This window comes from Eleginops maclovinus, chromosome 18, assembly GCF_036324505.1.
Source record: "Eleginops maclovinus isolate JMC-PN-2008 ecotype Puerto Natales chromosome 18, JC_Emac_rtc_rv5, whole genome shotgun sequence".
NCBI lineage: Eukaryota > Metazoa > Chordata > Actinopteri > Perciformes > Eleginopidae > Eleginops > Eleginops maclovinus.
Genome location: NC_086366.1, coordinates 3,193,060 through 3,211,859, shown reverse-complemented (window position 1 = coordinate 3,211,859; position 18,800 = coordinate 3,193,060). Strand labels below are relative to the sequence as shown.

The following is an 18,800-nucleotide window of genomic DNA, read 5'->3' as shown; positions in this document are numbered from 1 at the left end:
TTTGCATTGCTTTGAAAACATGTTAGAGAATGAAACTTTTACACGACTTGGAAGTGGGGCTGCTCAGGATAACAACATGACCCATCGTTTCTTAGAAGCGTCTGTTATAAACCAAATCATTGATCATCTCAGAGTGGTTTGAATCTGGATCAAAGCCAGCTCTTTGGTGAAGGACAAAGCAAACAGGCTCTGCACCTCCTGTTACCCATATATTTTTGGGAGGAAATGAAACTAGAGCACCTCGAAGAAAACTCCAACCAGGACATCCTTTCTCCGAGGGGGCCGCTAACTCCTGAGCTGTGACGAACCAATTAAGATTAATTTGGCTTTTGTTCTGCTATAGCTTTAAGATTTCCGTTCATACTGCTCCTTTGCTTCCACATGAACGGGGTGGTATAATTTAACTGATTCTCCTGATAGTCATACCAATTAAGACATCGCACTGATTGAAAAGAAGAAAGGAAAAGTCCCTCTCCTTCGTCATGAAGTGATTATTCTTTTCTGATTTTTTTTTGTCCCTACAAGCAATTTCATCCCCTCAGCGCACACCTCTGTTTCACTTTGCCTTTACAGTAACTTTCTCATTCCTTCCCTCGCTCCTCCTCCCTCCCTTCCTTAAAGTCACCTTGTTTCCACTGCTCATCAATCTCTGTTGAGGATCCTTCCTCCAGCAAGCCCTACACCCTACACCTTTTTTACTCCCATTCTTCAATCATTCTCTCTCTCTTCAGTCCTGTTCTCCACGTCTACGATACTCTAAGAATAACCTCATGTTTATGTGAACAGTTGCTGTCCGCTCGTGTTTCATGCACATCAATTACCGGTTCCATTAGTACACCTACAAAATCTGACAAGTAATTTAACGGAATGATGAGCTTACGATGTTTAAACCTGAGTATAGAATCAATATTGGATTTATTTATCAGTTAATGAATTTAGTTTGGCTGCATTCGGGAATGAGTCGTAAACCCCTGAAATTAGTCAACATTTTACCACTTCCTGTTCCCTTGTCTGGAAGTCATGGATTTGATGAATGTGTTTCCTGTTAGATGTGTGTTATATAGGTTTTGGTGCATGTAAATGGTCTGCCTCCACCTCCATTTGACTCCTTTGTTTACTTCTGTAACATAATGACATCACTATGTAACACTCTCACTTCTATTGGCTAGCGCTCCAACACATTGTACCTGGTAGGCTAAGGGGCGGGACATCTCTACGTGGTTGAAGAATCACAACAAAGTCGGACAGCTAACCAATCAGAGCAGACTGGGCTCTGGTTTCAGACAGAGGGTGGAAAGAGGTGCTGCAGCACAGGCAGTATGAGAAACATAAAGAGCTTTTTGAACATTAACGCATGGAGACATGTCCCAGGAGAGACACTACATACAAATATGAACCTGAAAATGATCCTGAGATGTGCTCTTCTACACAAGCAGAAGACATTTGTCAAGTTGTATTCTTCATAAAGACGTAAGATATGTCAATTAATACCCCACTGGTGAATGTCTGAAGCATATAAATGGTAGTAAGTGACGAATATGTACTACTAAACTTCATCACAGCAAACATTAGCAGCCATTAGCTTAGCCGTGAAGTGAAGTCATGTGACTGTGATGTAGTTCCTTTACAGTCTGACGTTTGCTTTCTACTATTAGGGATAGCAATTACACTTAAAAAATCATTAAGGTAGTGATGACATGTGGATCTTATCCCGCTCAACAAAAGATGTAAGTATCCATGACGTGTGATTGTCACAGATTCTGCAGGAATCCAAAATCTATTGGAGAAATCCCATTGCTCTGTGTCGAGGGAGCCCTTTTAGAAATGTTCTGCGTTGGCCTGGAAAGTAAGTCATCACCGCACATCTCTATGCGGATGTAAATAAACAACAGAATGTACAGCCTTGTGTCTCGGCGAGGCTACACTTTGGTCTGTCCTATTCTCCTTCCTCACTTCCTTTCATATCCGCCCTTCCATTACTCCCCTCCTCTCCCCCACTGCCAACATCCAATCTCAAATCCCCTCCTCCCTCTTCATTCTTCTACCTTTTCCTATCTCGTTCCTCCATCTCTCGTTTGAAGTCAGAAGGTTGGATTGGGTGACAGATCTCCTAAAGACTTTCAACTCCAAAGGACTCGAGGCAACAACTCCCCCAGTCAGGTTTCTAATGGAAAGACAGGAAAATAACAAAAATGAGACAAAATAAACTTCAGACGGAAAGAGACAGTGAGACGGAGGGAAGCAGATACCAATTGTGTTTTCTTCTCGCCACCGAGTGCCCCCGAGAGATGACGAGGGATCTTTGATGTGTGATGTTTCCGTTCTCCACCTCTCTCACGCTCTCTCTTTCGCTTTCTTTTTCTCCGTCCTCCTGATGTTTCCCGTCCTCCCCCTCTGCTTTGTTTGTGTAGTTATTTATTTCATTCATTTCTTCCGTCTGTGGAGGGACGGGGGAATAGAGAAACTTTCGGTTTTGCTTTCATAAGCAAGAGCTGCTCCTCTAAACTTTAACTTGTGAAGTTTTTGAAGAGTTGAGACCTAATGGCTCTGGATTGATGTGGTTCCTGTATGCGTGATTGTTTGCGGGGAGGTGTTCGTACAAAATGACGTATCCTTGTGGAATCGCCGCCTTGCTCTTTCTGACACAAACCACGTCTACTTTGTGAGTTTTTTTACTGAGCCTGTGCCACAGTGGATGGGTCTCTGAGGTACTTCCAGTCCTGACGTTTTGTAACGGACGCCGATTCCTCCTAACACACACACACACACACACACACACACACACACACACACACCAACAAAGTGTCTCTGTCCAGCTGGTGTCTTCCCATGCATAGCAGTGCACCTGTTCTCTCCGGCTCTTATCATTTTTCTGTCAAGATGGCAAACTTCTGGCAACTTCCATCGCCTGCACTCAACTCCTCGTTGGTCGGAAAGTTTCCCCCGAGCTGACGACCACTGAATTGTCCAAATTGAGTTCTTTGCAATCTCTACATCTTGTTTGAATGCATCAGAAACCACTGCTGGTTGATAAGAAGCTATGAGGTCGTGAAAAGTAAATCAAAAATGTTTATCTCGTTCCCACAAGACCCATATCTTCTGTGCACAGGGTGAATCTTATATCTTGCAGGGTGCCAACATTCTCTTTAATCTTAAAGGTAAAACATAAAGGTTTTTAGGCACAAGAAAATGACTTTTTCTGCGTAACATTTCATCTCGATAACACATGATCCGTACCTTGTGTTCGATATCATTTGATCTTTTGCAACCAAGAGGACAAAATAATATTCTGACTTCTGGGTCTCTGTGAGATCAGAAAGACCAAACGGGTCTGATGGTGAAAGCAAAGCCCTTTATGTTACCTGACTTAAAAAAACAAGTTGTTTCTGTTTCAAAATCGTTCATTTAAGGATTTCTCTGACTTTGAAAGGCAAGTTTCTGCAGTGTTAAGTTCATGCTGTGTTAATCGGGCTTTGCACTACTAAGAGCGCTGACTTACTTATAGAGTGGTGCAGAAACAGGTCCTAAAACCCGGAAACAACTGAGCAGTTTTACCACATTTTGACCACCACGTGGTTTTTTTTACGTGTTTTTGGTCAGAAGCCTGAGATAAGTTCAGTGGTTAACACAAGCGAAAGTATTTCATCATGTTCTTCGGACATAAAGCATGTCAGCAGCTACCCCAAAGTTGTGTCATAAAAAATGTTGGTTGCTAACAAGTGAATAAATGGGACGACTGAACGCCGAACCTTGGCCACCTTCAGCTTAGCGCTTGTGAAGCCACGCCACCATGATGTAGTTTGTTTAGAATCGGAGGATGAAACCCTCTTTATTGTCACATACATGCACACAGCAGATCACACACAGTGAAATTGGTCCTCTGCATTTAACCCATCCTAGTACTAGGAGCAGTGGGCAGCTATTGTGCAGCGCCCGGGGAGCAATGGGGAGGGGGGATTGGAGGTGTCGGGTGCCTTGCTCAAGGGCACCACAGCAGGGCCTAGGAGTTGAACTGGGACCTCTCCAAGTAGCAGTCCACCTTCCATATTTCAAGTCTGTGCAGGGAATTGAACCGGTGACCCTACGATTCCCAGTCCAAGCCCCTACGGACTGAGCCACTGCTATTTATAGCCTTACGTTAGTTTTATTCCTTGTATGTGTAAACGTACCTGGCAATAAACCAGATTCTGATCACTGCACCTCTTTCAATATAAAAAAGCTGAGAATCAAATATCAACAAAATATGAGCTTTACACCAAGAATGCTGATGTTCAAATCGCTCTTCTTAAAGCCATGTCGTTCTTAATCGAGTCACAACCTCTTACAAAGTAGCATTGACACATCCATCCATCCATCCATCCATCCATCTTCTCCCGCTTTTCCGTCAGGGTCGCGGAGGTAACAGCTCCAGCAGAGAGCCCCAAACTTTCCTTTCCCTGGCCACATCAACCAGCTCTGACTGGGAGATTCCAAGGCGCTCCCAGGCCAGCGAAGAGATAGAATCCCTCCACCTGGTCCTAGGTCTACCCCTCGGTCTCTTCCCAGCTGGACGTGCCTGGAACACCTCCCTAGGGAGGCGCCCAGGTGGCATCCTCACTAGGTGCCCGAACCGCCTCAACTGGCTCCTTTCAACGCGAAGGAGCAGCGGTTCTACTCCGAGTCCCTCCCGGATGACTGAACTTCTCACCTTATCCCTAAGGGAGATGCCAGCCACCCTGAGGAGAAATCCCATTTCGGCCGCTTGTATCCGCGACCTCGTTCTTTCGGTCATGACCCATCCTTCATGACCATAGGTGAGGGTAGGAACGAAGATGGCCCGGTAGACAGAGAGCTTTGCCTTCTGGCTCAGCTCTCTTTTCGTCACAACGGTGCGATAAAGCGACTGCAGTACCGCTCCCGCTGCTCCGATTCTCCGGCCCATCTCACGCTCCATTGTTCCCTCACTCGAGAACAAGACCCCGAGATACTTGAACTCCTTCACTTGGGGTAAGGCTCATTCCCTACCTGGAGTGGACAATCCATCGGTTTCCTGCTGAGAACCATGGCCTCAGATTTGGAGGTGCTGATCCTCATCCCAGCCGCTTCACACTCGGCCGCGAACCGATCCAGTGAGTGCTGAAGGTCACAGACCGATGAAGCCACTAGGACCACATCATCTGCAAAAAGCAGTGGTGCAATCCTTAGCCCACCAAACTGCAAACCCCCTCCCCACGACTACGCCTCGAAATCCTGTCCATGAATATCACAAACAGGATTGACACATGTGGCTTCATAATTCCCCTTCCCTTCCCTTCGAATCCCTGAGAGAGATCTCCAACTGACTCCCCGGCCCGACAACGTGAGCTTCCTCCTGGGCAGGAGCGCCTCGCCGTCTCCCCCTTTTGAAGAACGCACGAAGAAGTCCCCCACTAGGCTCTCAGATCCCACATGGGGCCGCCGCGCTCTCTTTGAAATACTGAGCTGCAAAGAGACGGGGAAGAAGAAGCGCCGGAGCATGGGGAGGAGACAGTCTGAATGTGTAAATGTCAGAAGGATTAGTGTGTGTTCATGCAAAGGTCTTATACCTGGCACATGAGTAATGAGATGTAACCAGATTGGGGGGAAAAAATAAACGACGCCATTGAAGAACGCAACAGGCACGGTAAAGAGCTGATCAATATGTTCCCGACACTTCATATCAAAACTTCTACACACAAAGCACAGGCCCTGCAGGTTCAGCGCTCCCTTGTGAGCATGTTTTATGTGTGTCCTAACATCCTAACTAGCCCATCAAAGTCAGTCCCAACAGTATCAATCACATCTGCAGCCAGCATCAGATCCAATATCAGATTATCCCCACATTGATTCTGAGCGCCGACCCAGCACATCGACATGCTGCATATGTGTCGAGCAGCTGTGCGGGATGATCACCAACAGGCCAGATGTTGTATATCTCACACCTCAAATAGCAGTCGAAAAAATGAACCGGATTGATTAGGAGCCCCATCTGCTGCTGCTAGCATGGTGTTAATAAGCCCGGCTGTGGAGCCGCTCTTCATTAGAGAGGGAGGTTACGCAAGGCTAAGTGTTCAAACGGCTGCAGCAGGTTACATCAGAGGAGCCGAGAGAAGAGGTGAGGCACGGCCCCAGTGAGCGCTGCTGAGGTAAAGCACGGCCTGAAGCAGGGGAAGGAGGGACGAGTACTCTGAGACAGACAGACAGACACGAGGAGGCTTGTGCAGACGGTTGAAATGGTCGAGCATGCTGTGGAGTGGCACAGTCAAGCACTTTTTGGGAGTGGGTTAATGTACTAATGGATTTGAGTGAGCGTCAAGCACATGGGAAACAAGTCTGCTTTTAAACTTCACATGCTTAGAATAGATGTAAAAATGCTTGTGACTCCTGGGTGCAAGTCTAATGTGTTTTTACCTATGTGTGCTTCTTTTATGCTAAGCTAAGCTAATCAACTGCTGGCTGTAGCTTCTGAACATCTGTAGAAGTCTATAAGTCAATCAGAATCAGGCTGGGGGTTTGTTGCCAAGTAGGTCAAGATGTTTAGGACATATCCCTTAACGACTCTCTCTCTCTGTCTCTAACAGATCTGTGACAAGGAGTGGCATTACTACGTCATCAACGTGGAGTTCCCGGTGGTGACGCTCTACGTGGACGGAGTGACCTACGACCCTTACCTGGTGACGGACGACTGGCCCATCCACCCGTCACAGATCGACGTGCAGCTCACAGTCGGCGCCTGCTGGCAAGGTGAGCGCTATCATGATGATGATGACGACACAGTGAAAAGCCTGAGACCGAAGCTATTTATATCCAGTAAAATAATGGGGTATATTGGGAAGAAAGTACAGCAGGGAAAATAGAGAAACATAATCAAGCAAAGGAAGTCCGTATCTGGGAAATATATGAAGTCCACTCTTTCCAGGCTTTTGCAAATGCATCTCCTGAAGCCTCCATTAAAAAAAAAATCATATTTAAAGCAAGCATAGGCCTAATTTACACCAGAGACATGTCCCAACCTCTTTGCATTAGGATATTTCGTTTAAAATGCTCTAAAAATAGCGTGCATGAAGACTTTTACACCTTATTTGAACAAGAGAAGACGCACAATCTGGAGGACTGTTCACACCTTTTGGGTGCATTTCTGCTAAACCAAGTGGTGCAGTTTGGACCTCTAATTAAATAGAGAAAAGTAAGCATTTGTTGCTCCCGCTTTGCAGCAGCGTAGTATCGTTTTGCAGCACTGGTTGTCAAATAAAGTGTCGTAATATTATGTATTTATGTAGGTATTGTTTAGGGGAGCGCTAAATGCACTAGTGTTCTTTTTTAAATGTGAAAAAAAGTGTCCCCACCACTTTTCCTAACAAAGTGAACATAATGTTTATGAAGTATTGTAACCTATGAGCTCATTTAGTGTGGAGTGTTCTGTGGCATTGAATGAACCATGTCATTAACAGGAGCAAAAAGTCTGCCTCTTATAAACACTTGAACCAGCGCACAATTAAACAATCCTCCAAAGTGATGGCTGCCACTAATTGCACAAGGGAAAAAGCACAATCTGGAGGACTGTTCACACTTTTTGGGTGTATTTCTGCTAAACCAAGTGCTGCAGTTTGGACCTCTAATTAAATAGAGAAAAGTAAGCAATTGTTGCTCCTGCTTTGCAGCAGCTTAGTATCGTTTTACAGCACTGGTTGTCAAATAAAGTCTCGTAATATTATGTATTTTTGTAGGTATTGTTTAGGGGAGCGCTAAATGCATCAGTGTTCTTTTTTAAATGTGAAAAAAAGTGTCCCCACCACTTTTCCTAACAAAGTGAACATAATGTTTATGAAGTATTGTAACCTATGAGCTCATTTAGTGTGGAGTGTTCTGTGGCATTAAATGAACAATGTCATTAACAGGAGCAAAAAGTCTGCCTCTTATAAACACTTGAACCAGCGCACAATTAAACAATCCTCCAAAGTGATGGCTGCCACTAATTGCACAAGGGAAAAAGCACAATCTGGAGGACTGTTCACACGTTTTGGGTGTATTTCTGCTAAACCAAGTGCTGCAGTTTGGACCTCTAATTAAATAGAGAAAAGTAAGCATTTGTTGCTCCTGCTTTGCAGCAGCGTAGTATAGTTTTACAGCACTGGCTGTTAACAAAAGTATTGTCAGCATATGCATTTATGTCATTAACAGGAGCACAAAGTCTGCCTCTGACAAACACTTGAACCAGCGTACAATTAAGCACTCCAAAGTGATAGCTGCCACTAATTGCACAAGAGGAGAAGAAAGGGAGCCTTTTTTTTTTTTTTTGCAGCTTACCGTTGATTTGATGGACCAAATGAGGCTGCTCAGCGACGCTCAGCCTCAGATAAAGAGTCAAGATGCATTTTGTGCTGGAGCAGGTCATCTCGTATCGCTTTCATCTGCAGCATCCAACCCCTCCCCCTCCTCCTCCTCTATCCTTTCATTGAACACTGCAAGCCTTTAGATGGATTAGGAAAGCCTTGAAAAGCAAACAGAGCTCAGAGACTATTTTTCTGCTTTTGTATTTGTGGGCTGAGCCTCAGTAAAGAGATGTTACGGCGATACTGATCTATCAACATAAGCCAATCGCCACAAAAGATGAGCTTTTTTTCAACATAATGAGATTTGAGTGTCAAGTGTGTTGATGGCACACATGTTTTGTAACTGGCTCTTGAAGCTTCACTGTGTTCTCAGAGCAGCGATGAAAGGAAATTCAACGTTTGAGGAACTGATGGCTTTGTCTCTGCTTCCTGCTGCACTGCTAGTGTTGCACAGAAATGCCAAGTTATAATTTTAGGTAAATAAAAAAGATCTGTCAGCTCGGCAAATTTGACTTCCATTTAATTTAATTGCACAAAATGTAATGGCTTCAGTTAAATCTGTAATTAGACCAGCCTCAAACTGTCATTAGGGGAGGCTAACACATGAATCTGATTTTATTATAAGGGAAGTATTAGTGATTAAAGAGAATCAAGAAAAAACAACAACATTTTGGACAAAGTTATCATATTTTAGAGAACATGTCCTGCTCATTCTCAGGTTCATATTGGTGTTTTATGTCTGTCTCCATGCTTTAATGTTCAAAAAGCTCTTTATTTTTCTGTAGCACCTCTTTTCAACCTCTGTCTGAAACCAGAGCCCAGTCTGCTCTGATTGGTTAGCTGGCCGGCTCTGTTGTGATTGGTCAACTGCTAAGAGATGTCCCGCCCCCTTAGACAATCACGTAAAATGATTGCTAGCCAACACAAGAGCAAGTAGTACATACTGTACTGATTTCATCATGTTCTAGAAGGAAACAAATGAGTCCAATGGAGGGAAAACAGGGATTGTAGCCTTTGCAGACCATTTACATGCACCAAAACCTATATAACACACTACAGGAAAGGGAACAATAATACTCCACATGCATGTGTCGTGCAGCAGAACAGACACACAGTCTGCATGAACAGTCCGAATCTGCCTCGTTATTATTTCAGCCACACTTCTGGGTTGCTCCTCTCTTTGTGATGCACAAGATACACTTGTTAGTGGGCCAATCCTGTAACTACCACGCAGTGAATTATCCAGCTGTGAAGAGTGCATTCTCACATTTGTTCTCTCATTTTCTCCAAATGAAGGGTTGCACCCAGCCATCCCCCCCTGCTTCACCTCTGAGAGTAAGTGCTGGCTTTGCAGTTTTCACACCGTCACCCTATATTTACCCTGTGACCCAGCGCACAGTGTCCATGCTCAGGAGTGTGCAACAGTGAGGCAGCGAGGAAGACACACACCTCTTCTTATTCCTCTACTGTGTAATCACACACTGCTGCTCTGCCTCTCTGGCTTCCCTCAGCAGATTCACAACAATGTGAAGTCCATCCAACACATTCACCCAATAGTAACACTACACTGCTCCTCCGCTCCATTGGTGCCAGTAGCTGCCTGAATCTGCAATGCTACTGGCTTGTACCGTGCTGGGAAAGGAACTGGTCTTACTTGCACTTCACTCTGCATCAGCCAAGTTTCCTGTCTGGATTTTTCTGGATTTTCCTCGTCCGCTTTCCTGTGTTCTGCAAGTCTTCCTGGGGTCTTATTCATTGTACTACTTTCCTTTTCTTTTACCTCTCCTGCTCCTTGAGTTTTCTTCTTGTACCAGCTTTGACTTAGTAAAGCACGTTGTTTTAAATATACTTTTATACCTTCTTCCTCTTTCATTCTTCACTTGGGTCCAATCATGATTTCAATCATGCAAAACAATAAATTACAAATACACAATACAATGCAAAGATAAGAGACATTTAGTGGGCATTATCCATACCCCGCTGAGCGTGATAACTCCTGGTTCTGCTCAATATTCTTCCAGATCCGGATTCAGTTAAGCAGAAACCCATTAATATCTGCATATAAACTGTATAATAAAGAAATACAGGCACCTAGGCCCTGACACAGGTATCTCTTTCACCCTCAGGTAATGATCCCATGCCTCGTCTGTCTCATCTGTTAGTTTTTCTGGAATTGACGCAAATAAAGCGGAGGAAAAGGGAGAGTGAAGATCTACGAGCAAAGAGAGCTGACACCACGTAACAACCAGCCTCTGTAAAGTGGAATGATCAGCGGTTTTATCACCCATATCATTCTCGCTCTGCAGCGTCTCGCTAATCCCCCCCTCTCCTGTGACTGTCTGTCTGGGACCCTTAATGGTTTCTCTGGCCATGGCCTAAATTGATAACATCTGTCAGGTTGGGATAGGTGGACATCTAGAGAGAGAGGGCAAGGAAGAAGGGAGGGGAAATGGTAACTGAGATGAGGAGGGAGGGCAGGGGAAGCATAGGGAAGAGGAACGAAAGGGATTTGGCATTGCTTTTCTACTCGAATCCAAATGTGTTCTTGTGGTTTTATAAGATAGACTCTGCTGCCCTGGTACCTGAAAGGGTGTCAGCGAGCGCTAAGGCAGGAGATCTTCTGAACATGTGAAGCAGCTGTGGGTATTAAACTGAACTAAAACAAGAGATGGATAACTTACATTTCAGTGAAGGGGCTCACTGCTGACATGGAATATGCGTACCTTTATACAGAATGACTAAAACAAAAACCACAGCTATTGACTGTTGGTAAGCCTGTCAAATTGTCCATTGTGGCACAGCACATGTGAGCATTGTGAGGATAATGGTAGCATATCTATTGGTCTGAATCCATAATACGTTTTGAAACAATGGCCCCATGCTTCTTGTTTCTAGCTGTCGATAACAACCGTCAGTGTCCGATTTGACCAGCTTTAGCTAACTAGCTCATTCGGCTAACATTAGCTCAATGAGATAAATAAAATGTTCAGGTCTCTGTCTGACTTTTACATGTTTCCAGCTTAACAACAATCCTTTGAAATCAGCCCTAAATAAGCACTTGATGGCTACATATACTACATGATGTTGTGCTAACAGACTGAGGCTAATAATGTCAAAAGGTTAGCTTCCTCACTAGTTGATTATCCAGGTAGAAGACACAGAAATATAAACAGATGCAGAATTGCACTAATATACTTCACTACACATAGGATGCTACTTTTAAAAGTCCTTTGTAATCCTGCATAGTATGTCTAAGTCATGATATGCTTGCTCTTTAGCTTGATAGTAGGCTAAAGCTAAGGTCCGGCTGCAGGTAGTGTAGTCAGTCAGACAGATTAATGCTTTCAGCTTACAATAGAGTAGATACAAACTAAGTTTACGCCTGACTTTGTGTTTTTGGTTTAATAACTCATCGTTCCAAACCTTCAGTCATTCAAAAGTGGAAATCATTTAGCGCAAGCTTAAGTGTAGGTGTTGAACCTACACTTAAGCTGTGAGATGTTATTACAGCTGCTTCCATATTTCCATCGGCCCACACTCATGCAAGCAATTGAGAAACCACGGGGTTGGGTAAATCACACAACCAGTAGGACTCTGCTGCAGAATACAGGAGCTCTATCAAACTGGCCACGGTGTAAATTGTACCCGCAGTTCAGCAATTGTTGGGATGATTCTGTCTTGAGTGTCTGCAGTTACTGCGGCCCATTTCTCATACATTTTAACCCCAGCAAATCAGGGCGTAATAAAGTGATTCCAGCGTTGTCTCTGATTGCTCCGATGGAGACTTTAAGACCCTGGGTTCATCACTTAGAGCAGTGTGTCTGAACCATCCACCAGGAATTATGGTTACCCGGGTCAAAGTCTGATGAAGTGTAACAAAGGGTTTTTAAATTGAGGATTCCCCCAACTCCAGTTACTGTAGAGAAGAGTATTCTCTTCTGTTCTGTTTCATGGACTCTGTTTCATGGACTTAATGTATATCTTCCTGCAACTGCATGCACCTGGGAGGCAACTCAATGCAACATCATGGCGTTACATTTTGGAAAATGGGGGTCCTTCTCAGGCCAGGTAGAAAAACAAAGAAAGTGAGAGAAGATCCAGGATTTTGGGTGAACCAGCTGGCTTAGAGGGTAGTTTGGGGCAGCATTCAGGACCACTTTTGCAATATACATATGCCCGAAAGTAGACTTTGTTTCATTGTCCCCTGCATGAGGTAGTGTCTCTTCTTAAATCCATAGTTAAACACGTGCACGGGATAACAAATACAGTCATTGAACATACAGCAACTGGCATTCAGATTGTCCCTTTTAGATAAAGACTACTGGACAAGCATTCCCAATGGAGAAGTGAAGAAAAGATTACAGAAATACAAGGTTTTATGGTTTTTTCTAATAATCCAATCGGAGTGTGCTAAAAGGCTTGATGGATACACTTATAGATAGACTGTTACTCGGCATGCACTCAAGCTATCTTTGCTAATTCATCCTCAAATGTTCTGCACTTTGGACGGTTTGGTGGATCACAGTGTGACAAAAGGGAAGAGTTAGTCAGGAGATAAGTTTTGATATCCAGAGCTGGTAACCTTTAAGACAATGAGTAGGCCAAAAAATGGTTTTGGCCTTTAAGGAGTTCAGAGAACATCCTTTAAATGATTTGACTTTTCTCTTACTCTTACATTTATATCCTGGTTGGGCTGGCTCAGTTACACTTCCACTCTTACAGCAGCCCCCTGCCGCTTAGCCACAGAAAAAGGAGAGACAAAACAAGCATCTTAACGCCAATTATAGCTAATGCAGTCATCAGGAGCCATAATTACCGAGCGGATAAGGTCACTGCCAGTTGTGTAATCTTGTAGAGCATGAACGACTTTTCAATGCAACTTAACAGAGGCAAACAAGATGGTGCTTACTGTCTACAGAGGTTTTTTGAGAACCATTTGAATGATTTCAAAGAATGATTAGAGCAGCAGTGTATTTGATCTTGTAGATGTTTCAATTATTTCCTTAGCGGAACGTTTTGTTCTTTTGCACGCATCAAAAACTAAGTGACATTGGGTGCAGTAATACCAAAGCAAATACAGCTTGATGGTGTCCCAAACTGCCTTTTTTAAATGTGTGTGTGTGTGTGTGTGTGTGTGTGTGTGTGTGTGTGTAGGTGGTGAGGTGACGAAGCCGTGGTTCACTCAGTACTTCCGGGGCAGCCTATCCGGACTCACCATCCGACCGGGGAAGATCGAGAGTCAGAAAGTCATTTCCTGTCTGCAGGCGTGCAAAGAGGGGCTGGACATCAACTCCCTGGAGAGTCTGGATAAAAACATAAAGGTATTCATTTATTGTAACGTACATTTCAGTTTTATATGGACATATAAAAGTACATCTACTCAAGTATAGAGGTACTACTTTTTCATGCACATCGAACAAAGAAGATATGCATTCACAAGATTCAAATCAAAACAAAACCAGAGCATGCTAACTTTGAATGTCTTTCTCTGTGTTGTATAATAATGTTAAATATCAGTGTCTTCCATACAGGTTGTCCCTGCGTGTCTCTTAATAGGCTGGGGCACGTTTCCCCCTAACAGTAAAATAAGTTAGCAAGGACATCTGTAGAAGGTTGATTGCGTTACCTCCGGATAAAGCCAGAGCAATCTGTATGCTAAGCTAAGCTAATGGGCTGCTGGACATACAGAAGGTTTATATTTACCAAAAGTGGAATCTAACTTCTCCGCAAAAGTCCCTTGGACAATATCCCTGAGTCTAGTGAGAAAACACACACACTTTGATCCCAGTTGACACAGAAACACTACGCCTCTAAATCACCATTTGGCTTCTTTGAAAGCCCTCAGACGGCCCCCGCGCCCCCCACCCCACTTCCAGCAGCCCAGCTAATCCATCTCCCTGTACTGTGGGAGATAGAGGGCAGACAAGATGGATATGGGTTTGTGTAGACTCAAAGCCGACCCCCTACCCAGCCAATCCTCAGCTCCTCAAACTCCTTTATCTTCCTCTTCTTCTTCCCTCCCTCTCTCCTGCTGCTCGCTCCACAGAGCCGTGGTGCAGCGAAGAGGTCCTCGCCAGCCTTTTCAGAAGAGGAGAGGCGATGAGGAGAGGAGGACAACCTCTCCGGGGCCAGTGCAGTTTATCTTTCAAGAGCTATTTCATTTTCTCCTTAGCCACACACTCATCTGGCTCCCAAAATTCCAGGGGAAGGGACAGCATTTAGCCAAGCAGGTTCAGAGCTGGCACAGCACAATGAGAGCAGAATTACAGGGAGGGGAGGGAGGTATAGGTGGCGAGTATATCGACAGAAGATGAGAGGAGACAGCGACTGATGGCAGGTTGTGAAGGTGAAAATGTGTGCATGGAGAGCCCCATGGAGCGCTGAAGTACCCTCCCCTGCTGCTGAGTGCCAGCTTTCAAAAATGGGAGACAACTAAAGCCCCTTTAAATGAAAAAGAGCCTCAGATCCCGCCATCAAACCCGGCAGTACACACTCCTCCAGAAGGATGCTTGTGAGGAGAATCATATCCTCAAGAACTCAGTGTTGCCTTTCCTTCATGTGTGCAATTTCTTTCCTCCCGGTTTGACTGTTTAAAAAGCATATGATATAAATCATCTCCCAAATAATTGTGACACATTCTAAGCCATATTTAATCCAACTATTACCACAAGTGTGACTCTTCTATGCAGAGAACAGCCTTCATCGAGGGCAAAGCACCACGAAACCCTCCGGTATATATCCGTCTCACATCTCTGTTTTCTTTGTGTCCTCTAGTTCCACTTCAACCCGGCTCAGTCCATCTTGGTAATGGAGGGAGAGGACTTGGAAAACATGAACACCGCTGTGAGGAAAGTTGCCTACATAAACTCTCGTCAGTTTCCCACACCAGGCATCCGGCGCCTGCACCTCTCCACCACCGTCCAGTACGTATCTCCTTTCCTTCTTTCCCTACACTTGATCCTTTGTTTACACTTTATAACGACACCCCTGTCCTGTTGTACCGACCTTCTCTGCGTCTCCTCGCACAGATATGAGGAGTGTTATCCCACCTCGACACCAAGTGTTATCACAATATCACAGACTGATACTTCATATCCTATGCGTTGATCCCATCACCTCTCTCTCTGTCTCTGTCTGGCGGTAAAGGATTACAGATGACGGGATTAGGTAATCAGGACATGATACAGATTACAGTTACATTTGAAAATATTGTGGATTACTAGCAGGATTACACTGTCACTAAAGAACTAAAGAGAGCATATAGTGTTTGTTGTTAAAGGATCTGCTCTGTAAGCTGTGCTGTATCTGCTTCATGAGACCTTCAATGTGGCCAATCATCCTCTTTTAAAAATTCACACCTTTTTGTCTCCTTTTTCTTTTCAAAATGTCCCTTATTTCCCAAATCAAAACAAACCCAGAGCATGCTATCTTTGAATGTCTTTCTCTCTGTTGCAGAATAATGGTAAATATCAGTGTCTTCTATACCGGTTGTCCCTCTGTGTCTGTTAATAGGCTGGGGCACGTTTCCCCTAACAGTAAAATAAGTTAGCAAGGACATCTGTAGAAGGTTGATTGCGTTACCTCCGGACAAAGCCAGAGCCAATGTGGCCAATCATCCTCTTTTAAACATTCATACTTTTTGTCTCCTGATTTTTTCTTCCATTAGATTTGTTTATCAAAATGTACCTTATTTCTCAAAATTATGACATTTTTTCTAAATTGTGTCTTTTCAAATTCCCGACTTATTTTCAGAATGCTGTTTTTTTTTTCAAAATTAGCTTTTTTTCAAAATCTAAAATTCTGACTTTTTCCTCAAAATGTAAACTTTTCCCCCAAATTCTCACTTTTTTCCCAAAAATCTCTAAATAAATTGTCACTTTTTATTCAAATTTCTACTTTTTCAGAATTCTCACAAATTTTCCCCAAATCCGATTTCATTTTCCTCAAAATTCGGGAAAAAAAAGTTCTGACTTATTTTCAAAATTTCAACTTTTTTTTAAATACGACTATTTTTTCAAAAAAATCTCATTCTAAAAAATCTGACTTCTTTTGGAAGTAACATCTGAGTGGATCAGGTGTTACGCTCCTCTGTCAGCTGTTCTGTTCTGTATCGGCAAATACTTCAAGTGTGACTGCCTGAATCTGCTTCCTGGTTTTCTCTTTCTTTGGTTCATTTGTTCTGTTTTAATTCAGCAGGTTAACCCATATGCTTATAACATAGTGTGTGTGAGCTTAACTGTGTGTGTTAAACTACAACGGGGCATTTTTCTGGTTCTTTAAACTGTAGTATGTGCTCATGTGTTTCATTGTTAGGCTGCTGCCTGAATATGGTTCATGAAAGGCTGGTTCTCCTATACGTAAAATATCTGAGTAGTCACATTGTGCTGACACACTTAAGTTAAACTGCTTTATTGGAGCTTGGCAAAAGCAAGAGTGTTTTTTTAGATTCCCTCTTTCTGATAAACAACGTCAATGAGTTTGAAAACTAACAATTTATTAAAGTAAAGTGTTTGTATCTTGCTGTAGCTGTTACTTTCCTTTCCCTTTAATGCACAACTGTCTGTTTGCTGTTTCCACCGGGGGCCAGCTTCTACCTTTTTTATTAAATATTCTGCTTGGATTTTGCCGAAGGAATGAAAGAAAGAGATGTATAAAAAGAGAGAGAGAAAGGTAGGGAGTGTGGGGGTGGCGGGAGTCTGGCCGGGGAAACAGCCTCCCTTGGGGGTTAAACTATTCAAATTCATGATTGTTTTAAATATATGGAGACCCCTGCAGCTCCGCCGCGGGAGTCCCGCTCCGCCCTCCTGTTGGGTTTGACGTACGGCCGTGGGCACTGCGGAAGTGTGTGTGTGTGTGTGTGTGTGTGTGTGTGTGTGTGTGTGTGTGTGTGTGTGTGTGTGTGTGTGTGTGTGGGCGTGGGCGTGCATGTTGGTGTGTGTGTGCTGCAGAGGCTAATGGGGATGAAGCAGAATCATCAGATTACATTATGCCGATGACGTCTTAGCTTGAGTTGTTTGTATTACGTTTTTCACACAGACTGCTGACTGGTCTGCGTGTGTGCGTGTGTGTGTGTGTGTGTGTGTGGTGATGTGTATTATATCCTTCAGTTTATTTTACACTCGTATCTAGATATGCCACCAGTGGAATAAAATCTCTATAAGTTAGTAACACGGAGAGCGTTAAACGTGGCCTCCTGCCATAACACTCAGAGATGTTGAATATTTCCTGCCGATTTAATTAACCTTGTTTCTTGTTGACGCGTTGTAACAGCAAATTACTGCAGGCATCGAGAAAACAATTACACCAACGCTTGCTAATCTTACCAACAAACCGTGTAAAACCCCTGTTATATTTCTTCTTTGGGACCAACTTTTCCCACTCCCGATGGAGAGTATAAGCTCCACAAATAATAGAGACACTTCATCGCATCCAGTGTAATAGATGTGTAGATTGCAGTGGAAGTATCAAAGGAGTTTTTTCCTGATAAAAACACATGAACACAAAAATGAAATGTTGCTTTTATTAAACAATCTGGCCTCTCGGACGTCTTATTAAATACCTAGAAGATACAAAGCTGGAATATAGCTGCATAGAAATAATATTGTTTACAAGTGAATAACATGTAACAGGCTGCACTCCATTAAAAGTGTGTTGTAGAGGTTTTAGTGCATGTAAATGGTGTGCAAAGGCTAAAATCCCAAAGTGTCCTCCAGAGGGAGTTTCTCTCCTACTATACCGCCTCTAACACTCGCGCTTCTATTGGCTATCGCTCCAAGACATTGTACGTGATAGGCTAGGAGGCAGGACATCTCTAAGTGGTTGAAGAATCACAACAGAGCCGGACAGCTAACCAACCAGAGCAGACTGGGCTCTGGTTTCAGACAGGGGGTGAAAAGAGGAGCTGCAGCACAGGCAGTATGAGAACAATAAAGAGCTTTCTGAACATTAAAGTATGGAGACATGTCCCAGGAGAGGCACTACATACATGAAACCTAAACGTTAGCATAATAGGGCCCTGCACATGCATGTATACATACCTATATATATGTAAACAGCAGGTTCCCTTCTACTGAAAGAGGAATGCAATTACTGATGTACGAGCCCAGGTGCCAGGAGTAAATATGAGTGATTAAAAAATTATCCGATTTTATGAGAGAAATTCATGAGGGTTTGTACACACACTATTTCTTTGCCTCAGCAGTAGATGAAAGATATAAATCCCACAGAAATATGTGTGATTACCCCAAAAATTACAGATATTTTCGGTCGTAAACATCATTATTTTCTACACTAATTCATAAGACTTTGCTCAGGAAAAGAAACACCTCTTTGAGAACATTAAAAACATACAGGTCTTTGATCATGACCACTGAGCTTATATTGCCTATGTGTGTGTGTGAGCCTCAGAGAGTGTGTGTGTGTGGCCGGTGTGCCACTTCTGTTTACAGCAGCGAATCTGTGTGTGGAGTC

At 43.6% G+C, this 18,800-nt stretch overlaps 1 protein-coding gene across 1 annotated transcript in view; it reads left to right on the top strand.

Moving 5' to 3' along the window:
- Window positions 1-18,800, top strand: part of LOC134880335 (calsyntenin-2-like) — a 260,050-nt gene that overhangs the window by 223,773 nt on the left and 17,477 nt on the right. The window contains exons 9-11 of the mRNA XM_063907247.1: window positions 6,579-6,741; window positions 13,485-13,651; window positions 15,105-15,253. Of these exons, the coding sequence (XP_063763317.1) occupies window positions 6,579-6,741; window positions 13,485-13,651; window positions 15,105-15,253 (479 nt within the window). The remainder of the gene's footprint in view (window positions 1-6,578; window positions 6,742-13,484; window positions 13,652-15,104; window positions 15,254-18,800) is intronic.